Below are 17,955 nucleotides of genomic sequence, written 5' to 3' on the forward strand. Positions count from 1 at the left end.
ATTACCGGAAGACCTTAATTGGGCGCTGACCACATTTAAATACTTGGGGATTCAAATCTATCACTCGTTAGACAACCTGAGAGAGGACAATTTGGATAGAGAGCTCCGTTAGCTCCACTCTTATGTTTCTTTTTGGACCTCCCTGAATCTAACAATCATGGCACGCATATCACTGACCAAAATGGTCATGCTGCCAGACTCTTATATTTCTTTGTTAACCTTCCTTCAATACTACCCAGGAGATGGTTTACACAATTAGATTCCTTTGTGAGTCACTTAGTCTGGGGGTAGGACGATAGAGGGTTTACCTGAAAAGACTACAGCGCCCGATGAGGGAAGGAGGCTTAGGAGTGCTAAATTTTGATTCTTAACACTTAGTCTCCCAACTACAATAGCTGGAGCAATGGTTGGATGGGGTGAACACAGAGGGAAAAATATTATCTACAGTTGGCACAGGCCTTACTTATATGCTTGCTAAGATATTGGACCACAAAACAGGGACCCGCTTATAGGTTGCTATTGCAGACTACAGCCATACAATGCTGGAAACAATGCACATCCAAAATGGTGGAAACTCTCAGATACACACTAGTCCTTCCCTTGGTGGGCTTACCTCATGGAGTTCCACATGCAATATTCGAGCAGGAGCAATTGTCTGCTTGAAGAGAACCAGGGATAGAGACAGCAGGCGATTGTTATTGCGAGAACGCCTTGATCCCCTTCGAGGACTTAGTATAACACAATGGGCCAATTTATACAATAAGAAGCCCTGATACGCACCTTTGGAACACTAGGGGGTAAAGGCCATGAGGAGCCGAAAACACATTCTCTCCTACATGCATTGCATACCTTGGGTAAAGCTGGACACCAAGTAAAATAGTTCTACCTGGAGCTAACAGAAGCTACTCTGGCACCCTTGGCTGGGATCAGGGCCAAGTGGGAACACGTCTTAAACAAGTAACTTACTGATCGAGACTGGGGGAAGGTGTTGGCCTAGCTGAGATCGGTGTCCCGCAATACCAGAATGAAATACACCCAGTTTAATTTTATACATATGACCCCACACAGACTGCAGGAAATGCATGGAGGGGAGGTGCATAATTGCCTGAATTGTACCATCTAAGATGCAGACTTTTTACATGGTCTGGGACTGTGAAGTAATCAGCATAATTTGGAAGGGAGTGACGATACAGGTCTGTACCACCCAGGGGAGAGCAGTGGATCATTCCATAGAAGGGTTCTTGCTGGGCCTGTCTGATGCCCACCAAAGCGGAAGGTGGGGAACAGGTTCATAGACTTGGCCATGGCCCCGACCAAGAGGCGAATAGCTCTGACATGGACATAGCCGGCCAAGGGTAGAGGACTGGAGAAGAGACGTCACTAACTGGGCTATGGCTGTGGGCCAGGCACTCAGTGCCTTTCAAGCAGAGACGCACGCTTTGGATTCTTCCCAATATGGCTTTAGGGAAGGCCATAGTACAGAGACTGCCCATATTAAGACCACAGATGAGATTAGGGGAGCTGTGGATCGGGGGGTAAGGCTGCTCTGGTTTTGCTGGATCTGTCCGCTGCCTTTGATAGGGTCCATCATAATAGTTTGATGGACCGTTTAAAGGCATGCAGGGTCCTTGGGAAAGCCTGGGACCTTTTAAGATAATTTCTAGCAGGCAGAGGACAAATTGTTGCACTTGGAGATCATCAGTCAAAACCTTTTGCATTGCCCTTTGCGGTTCCACAGGGATCTTCCCTTAGCCCCAAGCTTTTTAATGTGTACGCTTCCTCTCTGGCGCCTATTGTTAGGGTGTTTGGATTTGTCCTTACATCATATGCGGATGACACACAAATTGTGGTATCTCTGCTACCCGGTGAAGAGGCGGGTTCTCTCCCCTCGTCCGCTAATAAAGGGGAATACCTGAGTGTGATAATGGACAAGAGTCTTGCCTTTAGTCATCAGGTTAATTCAGAGGCGTCTAAAACCTTTTATGTGATCAAAACAATCTGTAAAATATTGCCGTTCCTGCCCCCGAGCAGCCGGTAAACAGTGGTCGCGACTCTCATAATATCGAGATTGGACTACTATATCAGTCTGTCCCTCAATGTTCAACAAAGGCTCCTGAATAAACTTCAAATACTACAGAATGCAGAAGCCAGACTGCTGTTGGGCACACCTCGGTTTGCGCCTAGTGCCAAGGAAATAAACAAGTTGCACTGGCTTCCCGTAAGGAACCGAGTTCGCGTCAAAGCCCTTTGTCTAGTTTTTATGGTGCTGCAGGGTTCAGGACCGGACTATTTAAAACAGCATTTCCACGGGTCTACACCTAAAAGACCGCGTTGTTCATTAGGGGCCAGGCTGGTATCAGTGGCACGCATAAAAAAACTTTCATGAGGAGGCAGAAGTTCTACATATGGGGTGCCCAAAGCCTGGAATGACCTGCCATTTCAATTAGGAAGCATCACAAACATCCTAGCTTTCAGGAAAAGCTGAAGACCTGGCTCTTTGCCCAACAATCTTCTTCCATTTTTTTGCCACAGGAGATTTAACTAGTGCCAGGGCACCTCAAGGTAACAGTGCGCTGTATAAATATCCTTAACATTTACATTAACTATCCATGGAAGATGCGAGAGGCCTGAGGCAGATTCCCATAGCAGACCGGTGGAGGGAGATAATACATTATTATTATTATTATTATTACATGTCTTATATAGCGCCAGAATCGACCCCCGAAGGGGTATCTCCGCGCTTGCCTTGGGAACCCGTCCTGGTTTTTCTCTGTGAGATAGCCCCTACAGGGCATCCCCAAGGTGAAAGCCAGGCATCCCGCCGCGGGGGGGCCGTTGTGGAGATTAAGCAAGCTTAATGCCCAGAGTTGCAGAGTGTGAACCCATGATTAGGTCAGGCACCGAAGCGAGAATAATCGAGTCCGTGGACATTTGAGCTCAACACCCTGCCGCGTCGGGAATCGAACTCTGGTCCCGGGTCTGACCTCTGCTTCAGGGTCTGCCTGCTCTAACCAGTGAGCCACACTTCTCCACATTCCTGGGAGAACCCGAGACAGATCATCAGTGAAGAGGATGGAGAGGAGACAGAAACAGTACTTACAAATGCACCTGTGAATCTATAGGCGAATAGGAAAACAGACCACCCAAGAGGACCACCTACATGATGCTGGTGCTACGAATCTAGCTACAATACAGACCCCAATACTGATCATGTATCCGTATCCCAAACCCATCCAAGGTAGTACACCTCCATCCAGACACACCAAACATTTCTATTGCGTTGCGTATACCTGCAATGTTGGGCCTGTAGGATCGGAGTTAGTTATAGGTTTGTTTTAATTCTTTTGATCTGCTTTAATGATGTGCTAATCCTGCAATAACCTAATTTGGCAAGGTGAACAACAGAATAATGCATGTAACAGGGGAGGCACATGCTCCAATCAACAGAAACAATAGGATCACATAACACAATAGTGTTTAAGAATCTTAAGAGCGTTAACTGCAAAGGATAGAGCACCAAGTGGGAGAGTACACTACATAATGTAAGTCAAAGTTGGTTTAAACTAAATCTGTGAAGTACTGCCTATACTGTACAATTTCTGAAACTGTAAGTGTACATAAAACAAATGGCAATAAAAATATGTTTTAAAAAAAACGGTACAGGTTGGTGAAGGGTTTAGCAAAGCCTACCTTGAAAGTTTTTTCATTTGTTCTAGCAGGGACATTTTCTCACTATATAGTGTATTAATTTGGTCTTCAAGCTCCTGAATTATCAATGATTCCTGAAAGTACAGAGAAAAAGAAGAAAATAACTAATTAATTTCTAGGAAATCTTAATGACATCATTTCTAGCATACATTCTGCTGAAAACGTAACGTTTTTCAATAATGAGAACAGCTGTCCTTCGCAGATGGCAGACAATATATTTCTAGCTTGCTATTGATATTAACGAGCGAATGATGGACGGAATGCTGAACACACCCACCATTCACACCCAGTCACAGATCTGGGTGTAATACATAGTTTTTTTGCTCCCCAGCCCACCCCAGTTTGGAACTAGCCATGTGAAAATCAGTCTTGACCCTGCTCTCCATGGTAACAGTCCAGTCGGAACAGCAAGGCCAGGTCCTCCCTGGACAGGATACAAGCATCCTGGGACCGGTGTCAAGGTATCACCCCATATCAGTCAGGTTAGCTTGAATCAAGCAGCAAAGTGAGCAGGAGACCCATGTCTAGGCATACCCTAGGATGATTTGCATATGGCTGGGTCCAAACTGGGGGGGCGTGGTGGGCAGGCCAGGACTGGCCGTTGCGGGCACCGGGCAATCCCCCTGGTGGGCCGCATGGGTGGGGGCTGGTTCTGGACCCCTGAGGGCCGTTTTTGTTACAGGGCCGTTTTTGCAGCATAGCTGCAAAATCGGCCCTGTAACAAAATCGACTGAAATCAGGCCCTGGCAAAGGGCGCGGTCGCACCCCCAAACCCCCCGGGGGGAGGGGGTGGCGGCCGAGCACTTTGCCAGGGCCGGTTTTGGTTCCCAGTTTGGCCCTGGTGGTGAGCAAAAGAACAATGTATTAAACCCAGATCTGTGAATGGCGGAGAATGTTGGGTTTGTTAAGCATTTCATCCATTGTTTGTTCTTTTTGATTTGGCTATTAATGTTGTTAGGCAAAAGAAACCTTAATACATAGATACTGTGTCATGGCCGTTATGCTAAAATGTTTCATAAACTGGAAAAACAAGTATTGAAGTCACCAAGTATGTGCCCTGCCAAAGTCAATTTCCTCCAAATGCACTTTCTGGGTTACAGAGAGTCTCTTCTGTTTACAATGCTGCAAGCATACGTTTTTGTCAAAAAAAAATTTCTACGGTACTCTCATGGTAAAATATGGCAATACTGCAAAATAATTCATACAAAGTTACAGTGAAACAACAGGCTGATTTGATTAAATATAAGCAGCCAGAGATATTCTATCTCAGATATTCAGTTCTGGACTGGCTATTCTGGCACTCAAAGATTTTAATGGTTGACTGCAGGTTAGTGGCTGTATCAGAAAAGGATGGGCTGATCTGACCAAACCATGGCCCATTGGAGCCACTGTAGCCGTGGTTTCCTGAAGTGTAAGGATGGTTTAAAAGATTTTCCCAGGGCTAATTTTTGTTACAATTCCAGCCCTGCCCAGATTTTGCATTCAAAACCACTTCCAAAGCAGTATCACTTAAGTATTACGGAAGCAAAGCTGACTAGTAATTTACCAGAAAACTTTGAAGAACAGGTTATTTAAACTGCAGCTTATTCTGCGACTCCGTATCAAGAGCGGTGATATATCAAAATTAATGTGACAAATGATCTGAACTAACTGTCCCCTACGAAACAAATAAGAAGCAACTTTACCTGTACTAAGGGGAGATCTCAAGGACTTATTAATTCAACAAAAAGTAAGTCAAGCTTTAATACACAGTACCCCATCTAGGGTGGACTCTTTAAGAATGACTCTTCCACTTAGGAACGGGTAAAATTGGGCACCTATTCTAAAATGCTAGGTTTTCTTTAAACAAAATTGAGAGTCTGTATTTGGCAGATGTTCTGCTGCTTTAGTGGATGAGAAGGCGGAACATAGTTTGGAAAGTTAATTTCAGCCTTAATCATTAACAATTCCAACAATGGTGACTTACTTGAAAACAAGCATTTGCAATGCAATGGTCTCGGCATCATTAAAGGTAGAGCAATTGGCATTGCTTATGACATTTCTTTTTTTTCTTTAAATCATAAATAAATGGCATTGTCATTTACATTGCCAATACACACCACTCTGCACCTGCACTCACTGCTCTGCACACTCACTACTCTGCACACTCACTACTCTGCACACTCACTACTCTGCACACTCACTACTCTGCACACTCACTACTCTGCACACTCACTACTCTGCACACTCACTACTCTGCACACTCACTACTCTGCACACTCACTACTCTGCACACTCACTACTCTGCACTCACTACTCTGCACTCACTACTCTGCACTCACTACTCTGCACTCACTACTCTGCACTCACTACTCTGCACTCACTACTCTGCACTCTGCACTCACTACTCTGCACTCTGCACTCACTACTCTGCACTCTGCACTCACTACTCTGCACTCTGCACTCACTACTCTGCACTCTGCACTCACTACTCTGCACTCTGCACTCACTACTCTGCACTCTGCACTCACTACTCTGCACTCTGCACTCACTACTCTGCACTCTGCACTCACTACTCTGCACTCACTACTCTGCACTCACTACTCTGCACTCACTACTCTGCACTCACTACTCTGCACTCACTACTCTGCACTCACTACTCTGCACTCACTACTCTGCACTCACTACTCTACACTCACTGCTCTGGTCTCACTGCTCTGGTCTCACTGCTCTGCACTCACTGCTCTGCACTCACTACTCTGCATTACCACTCTGCACTCACTACTCACTACTCTGCATTACCAGTTGGCTTAAGTTCACTTAAGTTATTAAAGATGAGCAAACAGGAAAGGAAATACCTAGGTACTTCTCATGGTGGCAGCGTGGTGGGGACGCTTGATCAGTTTATTCTTAGGGGACCTCTGTACCGAGCATCTGTTGTCTCTGGTCCAGTTATTAAATAGGAGATCTTCCCTAGGGACTATAGCTACAGCTCGCTCGCCAGCTCATCAAGATGTAATCATTATTATACCATCGACTAATATTGAGGTTGGCGTTGAAGTTCCATATCCCCTTGGAACACTAGAGGATTCCCCAAAATCGCCACTGACCCAAAGTAACATTACAGCCAGCGTCTCTACACGTGCATCTGCCACATCCCCAAATAAAAAAACCTCTACCAAATGATTAACTCTGGAACCGGCAGTAAAAAGGAAGCGGGGAGGAGGACCACAAAGGCCTTGTAGAGCCTTGTAGAGCAAAAGTGGCAAGGTCGAACAAAACCCGTGACAGTGTCTCACCCGAGGAGGGCAGTCCTATAATTAATGCCGATTTGGTTGATGGTGATACCAATTATGCAGCGGGAAATGGTATTAACTCGAACTGTGATTTAGAACAGTGGAAGACATTTGAGAGTATTTTAACTACCTTGCTATCTCCTATTACACAAAAACTAACCAAGATAGAGGAATGTTTGGACAATTACGAATCTCTGGTGAGGTCAAGGTTTGTTGTAAAAAGGGATAACATCTGCAATACACACACACTTGGATCGACAAGCTTTTATACCCAACGACAGTGTTGCCAGATTTTTAGACCCGGTCCAAGCCCAAAGCCGCTCAAAAAGAAGCCCAAAAGAAGCCCAATCAGACCAGTTCCAGCCCAAAAACCAGCCCAAATTAGCATGTCTCAAATTATGCACAAATTGTCATCAGAAACAATTTTAAGGACAAATATACATTCTATATTACCAACAGGTTTATCTTGGCCGTCACTGCTGGGACCAATCAGTATGTGAGAAGGAAATGAGCGAGTAAAACTTGCACAATTAGCATTCTCACAAACTATTCCCCATTAATCAGACCACTGTAAATGTGCACTATCCACAACACAGTTATGTGCATGTTATTATTAGATAAATGTAAATAACCATTAGGGACTTATTTCAATTTGTCTAGTAATAACCGAAGCAAAAACATTACGGAATAAGTACCATTTATACAAGATACTTGGGCATTTTTTAAATTAGACAAAAAGTCTGCTGTATATATCGGGGAATAACATGTGAACAACTTTTTTGGGAGCGATTCTGCACACTTTTGCCCCCATAATTTCCTCTAGGTAGGGCTAGGAGAAAAGTTCACGAGCATAATTGGAAATGAGCAGTTTAGGGGCTCATACTGTAATAAGTGAAAAGTGGAAAACCAGGCACAAAAACAATTGCAATGGACATTTCTCGACCATTTGCAGTGGATATTTCTCGTCTTACACCAGTTTAATGCGACAATATAGTGTTCTTCTTAGAAGAATTGCACTATCTCCCATGCATGCATATATCAGCCCTTGCCCAAAGGTTAAAACCATAACAAATCTCATTGTTGTGGAATTCATTATTTTAGTTTCCGCAGAGTAGATCCTGAACACTGACTTGACCCTTCCAAGTGCTTTGTAAACTGATAAAAGCTTGACAGGCAAAATCAGCAACGTCTACAGGCAAGGCTGGCAGGTGGCAGCTGAGGGTGGGAGAAGTCTGTGGGCAGTTTTAAGTTAATACCACCCGGGACCGTCCGTAACTCAGACCCACTTACCGGAGGTCGAGGAGAGGTACCCCCGGAGTCCGGACTCAGTCAGTCAGCTGAGCTCACGAACTCACTGTAGTGCGGCTGCGGCGTCGTGACTCTCACTCACGGCAGGTGCCACCGTCGGGCTGTGATGTGGGGCAGGGCCTGGGCTTCTAAAGGTCTAGCTGGGGCTTCTAAGGTCTACCAGGGAATGGGCTCCCTCAGGAGGGTGGTCTGGTGGACTGTTCATGAAGACTGAACCTGGTTCCCCAGAACCAAATTCGGCAGCTCTGGCGTAGTGCCACATCCCCCAATGAACACCATACTATCCCACTGAGACACCCACACTGCCTTCAGCTATTTTACTGAAACTTTAAGCACCACTACAGATCTCTGGAGGGACCAGTATCATGGTCCATGGATTATATCCTATTAACCGTGAGCAGTATGGTTTACAAAGACTACATTCTTAAAAACACTGAGCCGTGGTACGCATTTTATAAACTAAAATAAGGAAAAAAGTGGATAAGGATCACATTAATCGGTTTCCACTCCACCCATCAACCAGGTATTGCAGTACCTCCAGGAATGGTGCACCTCATCACCCAGCGAAAACAATGCTGTTCAAAGAAAGAGGAGAAAACAAAAAGCAGTGCTTCGCTGGCAAACCCTGTAAAGTGGCACTACTGTGTTTGGGTGTTAAGAAAACTAATCTGGCCACTTTGTGAACGATCTGTAATGCTTTAGTTATTTATTTATTGTATTTTGAACCCTGAGAGTGCAAATAAGATGATCAGAAGGACAGAGTTTGAAACATATGGGTACAGATGGGTGGATGTCAGGCAGTGGAATACATGTATAGACTTTTTTCCTAGCTACTTCATCTGCTCCATCTGTTGTCTGCCTGTGGTGCAAACTTGTGTAAGAAATGTGGCCTCAACCAAAATAAGGTAATCAAGGAGCAGGAGGCCCTTAGGCTGCACTTTGGAAAATGTCAGAAACACTTCCAACAAAAGTTTTTCGTTTTTCTTTCTTTTTTTGGATCCATTTCACAAGGGAACGAAGCACTGTTTCAGCGAGAGAGACAGAAAGAGACGGGGCAGCTGACAACGGCAGATGAGGAAAAGTGGACTTCAAAACTAAATTAATCATACCTTAATACACTGGCACCTAAAGAACCTCTGCAACAGAAGCAGGCTGCACGATCGGGCACCGACCAGGTCTTTGCTTGCCGCTCCTGAGATGCTACACGAATGACAGGCGGCCCTGGCCCCCCCACATGGCAGGCCACAGTCAGCGATGGATGCCGTGCCAGACAGAGACGGTACAGACCTGGCTGCCTTCAGCTCGAGGGGTGGGCGGGGTAATCATGTGCCTGCGGCCTGCGCAGAGGCAGGCCCATTAATCATCGGACCTTCAGGCTCCAGTTCGTGACTGCTGTGCGCTGAAGCGCTCAGAGAGGTGTGTGATTGTGGGCTCCCGCCCAAGCCACTTTTTTGCGCACAAAACGACCACAAAAGTAGCCCAAAAAGTAGCCCCCCGCCTGGCATGGGTTTTTCCCGCACAACTGGAAAAAAAGTCGCCCAATTGTGCGGGAAGTAGCCCAATCTGGCAACCTTGCCAACGAGCTGCAAGCGAAACCTAACGTGGGGCGGGACTGAGAAAACGAAACCTATCGTGGGGCGGGACTTCCGTTTTGTGAAGCCCGCGCCCACGGAGTGCCTGGAGGAGCACCGAGGGAGAGCCCCGCGGTCGGAGGGCCTTTGACCGGTGAGCGGAGCGGAGGGGGGGGGGGGGGGGGGGGGGGGGGGGGGAGAGAGAGAGAATGGCTGTATGTCTGCGTGTCCGGAGGGCCTTTGACCGGTGAGCGGAGCGGGGGGGGGGGGAGAGAATGCCTGTATGTCTGCGTGTGTGTGTGCGCGACGGCGGAGGGGTGGGGGGCGGGGTGCGACGGCGGAGGGGAGGGGTGCGACAACGGAGGGGTGGGGGGGGATGCTCGGTGCACGTGTGTGTGTGTGTGTGTATGCATGCGACGCTGGGTTCGCTGTATGTGTGGGTGCGTGCGTGCATGAGCGCTCGTGTGTGTCTGTCGCTGTTTCTGCGCATGCGCGTGTGGTGTAGCTGCTTCCCAGGAGACAGCAGCTGAGCGCGTTCGCGAGCGCGTGGCCAGCGGAAATCGCCTCCAGAGAGGCAAAGCGCGCGACAGACCCGGTCTCCTGGGAAGCATCGTCCCTGACATAAGATCTCGGCGGAGACGCGCTTACGCGCGTCTTTTAGCCGAGACCTAAAAATAAAAGTATCAGCACATTGGAGAAGAAACCAACAAACAAGTGTTACACTTCAGGTACTTAGATGATATATGATCTATGATAAGGCCCAGAGGGCCCCTACAGTGGTGTCAAGCCAGTGAAACTCATGGAATATGTTATGAGTCCAGATTTATAAATCAGTTCAAAAAGAGGCTCTGTCTATCTAGAAAATACTACATTCAGCTCAAAGGGAAATTAAGTTCCTTCAGGACAGAAGATTTAATGACTTCTAAAAAAAAACCCCTATCATCACAGTTTTAATGAGAAGAAATGTCTAAAGAAGACTTTTCTATAGGCTGCACTGACTATCTGATGAAAGATTATAAACTGAAATTGCAAACCCGGATTGGCCAGGTAAGTATAGTAAGAACACTGTTCTTCATTCTACTATACATACAGACCAATGTTCTTGTACCAAATCTCTTCCATTTGAAGGAGGTCTCCTGATCCTCTTGTAGCATTTTCAAACAGGTCACTTGCCTTTTTGAGAATGCTCGCATAATCAGAATGCAGATTCTGGACTACAGGAATTTAGGAACCAGGCCCTTAGATTAATCTGAAGCCTGACTTCTCTGAAAAGAAAAGGAAAAAAACTGTGATGATGGATTGCACTGTGAGTGCCACTGATGTTACTGACGGAAGAAAATATTTTGAGGGCTAAGTGAACTGCACTCCTCTCTAGCAGAACTCTAGATAAGCCACTTATTTGATCTTTTTAATCAGACGTTTTTGCACAAAGGATATGCTAATCAATTTTATTAAAAATATATATATATATCCAGCCTGAGACTGCAAATAATTGTATTTCCAAACCATTGCTGATGTTCTTCAGTATATACAAAGTGTGTAATCATTGTCTCTACTCCGTTTCTTAGCGTATTGTACTCTAAATTAAGTCTTTAGCAGGCAAGTTACTTGCAATGGCTGAAGTTAAACTGTTTAAGCAAAACGCACAAGAAAAAAATGGCTATTTTTGATCATTATTTTTGTAAGAATTACATACGACTCAAATAAATATAGGTCATCTAAATAACCAAAAGCCATGCAATCAGTATTCACTTTTGTCGGAATCCATCAGTGCTCTGCTGGGTGGAGAAATTGCCAAATATCAAGCTTATTTGTTATATCACCATACAATTCTTATATATGGAACCCTTCAAGTTTCTTTTTCATTCCAGCTTTCTACCTTTGTAACTATTTTCCCATTGTTCTCTTCCTTCTCCTTTCCGCCTTTGTCTCGCTTGCTTTGGAACAAAGTTTAATGACGAGAATATAAATTAGCATCCACACAAACAAGCATTGGAAATGCAATAGGTCTCGGATTTATTTGAGTTAGAGCTAATGGCATTGTAAATGGCAATGACTTTTAGCCATGTGTTATGGAGTGTATGCATGTGGTGTGTAATGGAATTATGTGGTATGGATTGGAATTGTTCACCCTGCACACTCACTGCTCTGCACTCACTACTCGCTGCTCTGCACTCGCTACTCGCTACTCTGCACTCGCTACTCGCTACTCTGCACTCGCTACTCGCTACTCTGCACTCGCTACTCGCTACTCTGCACTCGCTACTCGCTACTCTGCACTCGCTACTCTGCACTCGCTACTCGCTACTCTGCACTCGCTACTCGCTACTCTGCACTCGCTACTCTGCACTCGCTACTCTGCACTCGCTACTCTGCACTCGCTACTCTGCACTCGCTACTCTGCACTCGCTACTCTGCACTCGCTACTCTGCACTCGCTACTCTGCACTCGCTACTCTGCACTCGCTACTCTGCACTCGCTACTCTGCACTCGCTACTCTGCACTCGCTCGCTACTCTGCACTCGCTCGCTACTCTGCACTCACTCGCTACTCTGCACTCACTCGCTACTCTGCACTCACTCGCTACTCTGCACTCACTCGCTACTCTGCACTCACTCGCTACTCTGCACTCACTCGCTACTCTGCACTCACTCGCTACTCTGCACTCACTCGCTACTCTGCACTCACTCGCTACTCTGCACTCACTCGCTACTCTGCACTCACTCGCTACTCTGCACTCACTCGCCACTCTGCACTCACTCGCCACTCTGCACTCACTCGCCACTCTGCACTCACTCGCCACTCTGCACTCGCTACTCTGCACTCGCTACTCTGCACTCACTCGCCACTCTGCACTCGCTACTCTGCACTCGCTACTCTGCACTCGCTACTCTGCACTCGCTACTCTGCACTCGCTACTCTGCACTCACTCGCTACTCTGCACTCACTCGCTACTCTGCACTCACTCGCTACTCTGCACTCACTCGCTACTCTGCACTCACTCGCTTCTCTGCACTCACTACTCTGCACTCACTACTCTGCACTCACTACTCTGCACTCACTACTCTGCACTCACTACTCTGCACTCACTACTCTGCACTCACTACTCTGCACTCACTACTCTGCACTCACTACTCTGCACTCACTACTCTGCACTCACTACTCTGCACTCACTACTCTGCACTCACTACTCTGCACTCACTACTCTGCACTCACTACTCTGCACTCACTACTCTGCACTCACTACTCTGCACTCACTACTCTGCACTCACTACTCTGCACTCACTACTCTGCACTCACTACTCTGCACTCACTACTCTGCACTCACTACTCTGCACTCACTACTCTGCACTCACTACTCTGCACTCACTACTCACTACTCTGCACTCACTACTCACTACTCTGCACTAACTACTCACTACTCTGCACTAACTACTCACTACTCTGCACTCTCGTGGTTGTGTCCGTGTGTGCATGGCAGTGGTGGTGTCCGTGTGTGCATGGCAGTGGTGGTGTCCGTGTGTGCATAGCAGTGGTGGTGTCCGTGTGTGCATAGCAGTGGTGGTGTCCGTGTGTGCATAGCAGTGGTGGTGTGTGTGTGTTCCATGGCAGTGGTGGTGTCCGTGTGTGCATGGCAGTGGTGGTGTGCGTGTGTGCATGGCAGTGGTGGTGTGCCTGTGTGCATGGCAGTGGTGGTGTCTGTGTGCATGGCAGTGGTGGTGTCTGTGTGCATGGCAGTGGTGGTGTCTGTGTGCATGGCAGTGGTGGTGTCTGTGTGCATGGCAGTGGTGGTGTCTGTGTGCATGGCAGTGGTGGTGTCTGTGTGCATGGCAGTGTGTGTGCATGGCAGTGGTGGTGTCTGTGTGCATGGCAGTGGTGGTGTCTGTGTGCATGGCAGTGGTGGTGTCTGTGTGCATGGCAGTGGTGGTGTCTGTGTGCATGGCAGTGGTGGTGTCTGTGTGCATGGCAGTGGTGGTGTCTGTGTGCATGGCAGTGGTGGTGTCTGTGTGCATGGCAGTGGTGGTGTCTGTGTGCATGGCAGTGGTGGTGTCTGTGTGCATGGCAGTGGTGGTGTCTGTGTGCATGGCAGTGGTGGTGTCTGTGTGCATGGCAGTGGTGGTGTCTGTGTGCATGGCAGTGGTGGTGTCTGCGTGTGCATGGCAGTGGTGGTGTCTGCGTGTGCATGACAGTGGTGGTGTCTGCGTGTGCATGGCAGTGGTGGTGTCTGCGTGTGCATGGCAGTGGTGGTGTCTGCGTGTGCATGGCAGTGGTGGTGTGCGTGTGTGCATGGCAGTGGTGGTGTCCGTGTGTGCATGGCAGTGGTGGTGTCCGTGTGTGCATGGCAGTGGTGGTGTCCGTGTGTGCATGGCAGTGGTGGTGTCCGTGTGTGCATGGCAGTGGTGGTGTCCGTGTGTGCATGGCAGTGGTGGTGTGCGTGTGTGCATGGCAGTGGTGGTGTCTGTGTGTGCATGGCAGTGGTGGTGTACGTGTGCATGGAACCTACTTGCAATCAGACGTGCTGGTTGTCACCAGAATGCCTCGTTACTGCTGCCGGTAATGCTGCCGGATGCTAGGACGTGAAGAGCACACCACTAACTTGAGTCGGGTCCAGCAACTTTTTGAATATCCGACCTCACTTCCTTCCAGAGGAGGATGCGAGGTCACAGCCACGACACACATAACCACTGCCCGGGTCTCCATACTATTGGGCAGTGAGTCAGTGTTCATCTTTCTTTTCCCGCTCGCCAGCAGTTAAGTCACCCGTGTTTCAGCTCAGTTTGATTCTGGTGGTTAAGTGACACCGCGGGAGCATTTCTTCATCGCTCCAGCGGTACTTAGTAATCGTCTCGGGCGGCATCAATGCTGTAGCGGCTGGGAGACGACAGAGGGAGCACTAACAGCGCGTGTGCCCCTCGTCTCGTTGCAACGCGAGGGAAGCGCTATTGTCTGTTTTCCAATACTGCCAAACGTGCGTCTGTACAGGGGTCTGTACTACTATTTAAACAGCCTGACGCCCGCTGTTATGCTGGTCAGTAACCTTGTTTAAAGTTCCCATTGCATCATCAAGTAGAGCGACCCTCCCGTTGTGACCTAGAGCCCATTCTCCCGCCCATAGCTTTATTGGCTGTTTTGTCGTGCCATGCCCAGGCTAGTGACACCCAGTACAACCAGGGTGAATCAGCCCCAGAGCGTCAGCTCGAATATAGCACTCAGCGCTTTAAATCCTAGACTGTTCCAGTCAACAAACCAAAGAGTCTCAGGCATGATAAAGGTATTAATAGTTGTATATATTTCAACCCTGAGGCTTGTTATACCTTGTTGTGCCCACCCCCCCCCCCCAGCCCGCAACGGTTTATAGGGGAGAAATTTATTAAACAAATACCCAGGGCCTTTCTTCTGAAGACACTTGTGTATTATGCAACAAGTCTTGTACTTCACCCTTTGCTTGACAGGAAGCCAGTGTAGGGTGTTCAAGAGGGGTTTAGAGGGGGTGCGAGTGGGCTGGTTTAGAACAAGGTGGGCCGCGGTATTTTGGACCATCTGCAATCTAGCAATTACTCCCTCATTAGCTGATAGAAGCAACCCATTACAATAATCTAAACGACTCAACACCAAAGCCTGCACTAGCGTTCTCCTGGTAGAGTCAGGGAGCAAGGGAAACACTTTCCTTAACATTCCGATGACATGGAAGCAGGAGCCCACCACTTGGTTGCTGTGTTGCTTCAGAGACAGCTCCTGGTCCAGACGCACACCGAGATTTTTTACCACCTGTTTCGGCTCCGGGACTGGTCCCAAATCCTGTGGCCACCAGTCAGGGGATCACAGGAGTTTGGCCTCACCGAACAGCATCACTTCCGTTTTAGCAACATTACATTGCAGGAAGTTAGATGCCATCCAGTGGGCCACTGCCTTCATCCCCTGGGAGAAGGAGTTCCTGACCTCATCGGTAAAGTGTGTAAAAGGGAAGAGGAGATGGGTGTCATCAGCATATGACACAGGGATAAACCCATGGGACCTCATGAAGTTCGCTAGGGGGGCCACGTAGATATTAAACAAGGTAGGGCTCAAACAAGAGCCCTGTGGCACCCCCTTTGAGATCTCCAACTCCTCTGACCGATAGGCACCCAAGGTGACTGTTTGGGTGCGGTCTGTCAGGAAACTCCTCAGCCACGCTAGGGCCTCACCTTCCAGGGCAATGTTAATAAGCCTGGTGGTCAAGATGTCATGTGACACGGTGTCAAACGCCGCGGACAGATCCAACAGAACCAGGATAACAGAGTAGTCTTTATCCTGGCACATGTGTAGATCGTCCGCGACTGACAACAAGGTGGTCTCGGTGCTATGTCTCGGCCTGAAACCCGACTGGGATGGATCCAGTCCATCTGTCTCCTCAACATAGTTGGACAAATGTCTATTAACAAATTTCTCAATCACTTCACCCATAAAGGGAAGGAGAGAAATAGGTCTCAGGTTGATGAGTTCCGTCCAAGGAATGGTGGTATTTTTCCTCAGCGGTCTCACAAGTGCCCTTTTCCAGTCCCTCGGGACCTCTCCCGTACTTAGGGACAAGTTAATTAACTCCTGGATTTCTGGGCCCAGAACTTCCGCTAGCATGGGCATGATGCGGGCAGGGATGAGGTCCTCGGGGCTGCCACTCTTAATCTCAGCGAAAAAAGGAAAGGCTTGGGTCCTGTCCCTGGCCGGCCTGGACCACTCTTAAAGAATAAACAAAAAAGGAGCCGGACAGTATACTTTTTTGAAACAAATGCAAACCTAGTATAATGAATTGCTAGGCTGAAAAACCATTTGTGTTTAGTCACTTATTTTTTATGAAAAGTTATGAACAATTTTTTAGCATCAAAGGATACACCACCACATTTACAGAGGTTCACAAATACATTGAATAAACCATATACAATACATACAATCAATAAAACACATATAGACAATTGTGATAACAATAAATATAGACAACTGTGCAAGGCCTTCGAAAATTATGTCAGTGAGGCACCAATCCTGAATGAACGTTGAACAAGTGGACTAACAAGATGAAAAACTAGCCTACTTGTTGCACCCACCACAAAATACACAGTGAATTTGTCACATGGTGCGAAAAATAGGAAGACACATAAATAAAACAACAGTGTAGAAATGTGTAAATTCTATTCCTATTACGCCCTAGCGATTTGGTATCTTGGTGGAGCTGGACGCCAACGCGTTTCGAACCCAATCAACGATTTACGGGTTCTCCTCAGGACAAGGATTGGGGGGTCGTTGTCACTTATACTTGGAGTGTCAGGATACTCCCTTGGGGTGGTAAACACTGGAGAGTAGTTGGGGCGCCGGAGCACCTACGGTGTTTTTTTTTTATTTTTTGGAGCGCCTTCGTGTGTAGAAGTGTGAATTTATAAATGCGCGAACGCGAGCGGCAGCCACCGCATGAGTTCTACCGTTCAGAACCGATGGATGAAAGCTCTGCACCGGCGCCCTAGCAGTGGTGAAATGACAAGTCCTTTCACCACTGCTTGTGCGCCGGTGCAGAGCTTTCATCCAAAAAATCAAAAAAATCACCTTGTCCTGAGGAGAACCCGTAAATCGTTGATTGGGTTCGAAACGCGTCGGCGTCCAGCTCCACCAAGATACCAAATCGCTAGGGCGTAATAGGAATAGAATTTACACATTTCTACACTGTTGTTTAGTTTATGTGTCTTCCTATTTTTCGCACCATGTGACAAATTCACTGTGTATTTTGTGGTGGGTGAAACAAGTAGGCTAGTTTTTCATCTTGTTAGTCCACTTGTTCAACTTTCATTCAGGATTGGTGCCTCACTGACATAATTTGCTGAGGCCTTGCACAGTTGTCTATATTTATTGTTATCACAATTGTCTATATGTGTTTTATTGATTGTATGTATTGTATATGGTTTATTCAATGTATTTGTGAACCTCTGTAAATGTGGTGGTGTATCCTTTGATGCTAAAAAATTGTTCATAACTTTTCATAAAAAATAAGTGACTAAACACAAATGGTTTTTCAGCCTAGCAATTCATTATACTAGGTTTGCATTTGTTTCAAAAAAGTATACTGTCCG

At 47.2% G+C, this 17,955-nt stretch overlaps 1 protein-coding gene across 8 annotated transcripts in view; it reads right to left on the reverse strand.

The window, feature by feature from the left end:
- The window catches only part of RELCH (RAB11 binding and LisH domain, coiled-coil and HEAT repeat containing), an 853,871-nt gene that overhangs the window by 653,685 nt on the left and 182,231 nt on the right, over positions 1-17,955 (reverse strand). For all 8 annotated transcript variants that reach the window (XM_086965401.1, XM_086965404.1, XM_086965403.1 and 5 more), the window contains one exon: positions 3,691-3,782. In XM_086965401.1, the coding sequence (XP_086821527.1) occupies positions 3,691-3,782 (92 nt within the window). The remainder of the gene's footprint in view (positions 1-3,690; positions 3,783-17,955) is intronic.

The sequence above is a fragment of the Lissotriton vulgaris genome, chromosome 4_1, assembly GCF_964263255.1.
Source record: "Lissotriton vulgaris chromosome 4_1, aLisVul1.2, whole genome shotgun sequence".
Lineage (NCBI taxonomy): Eukaryota > Metazoa > Chordata > Amphibia > Caudata > Salamandridae > Lissotriton > Lissotriton vulgaris.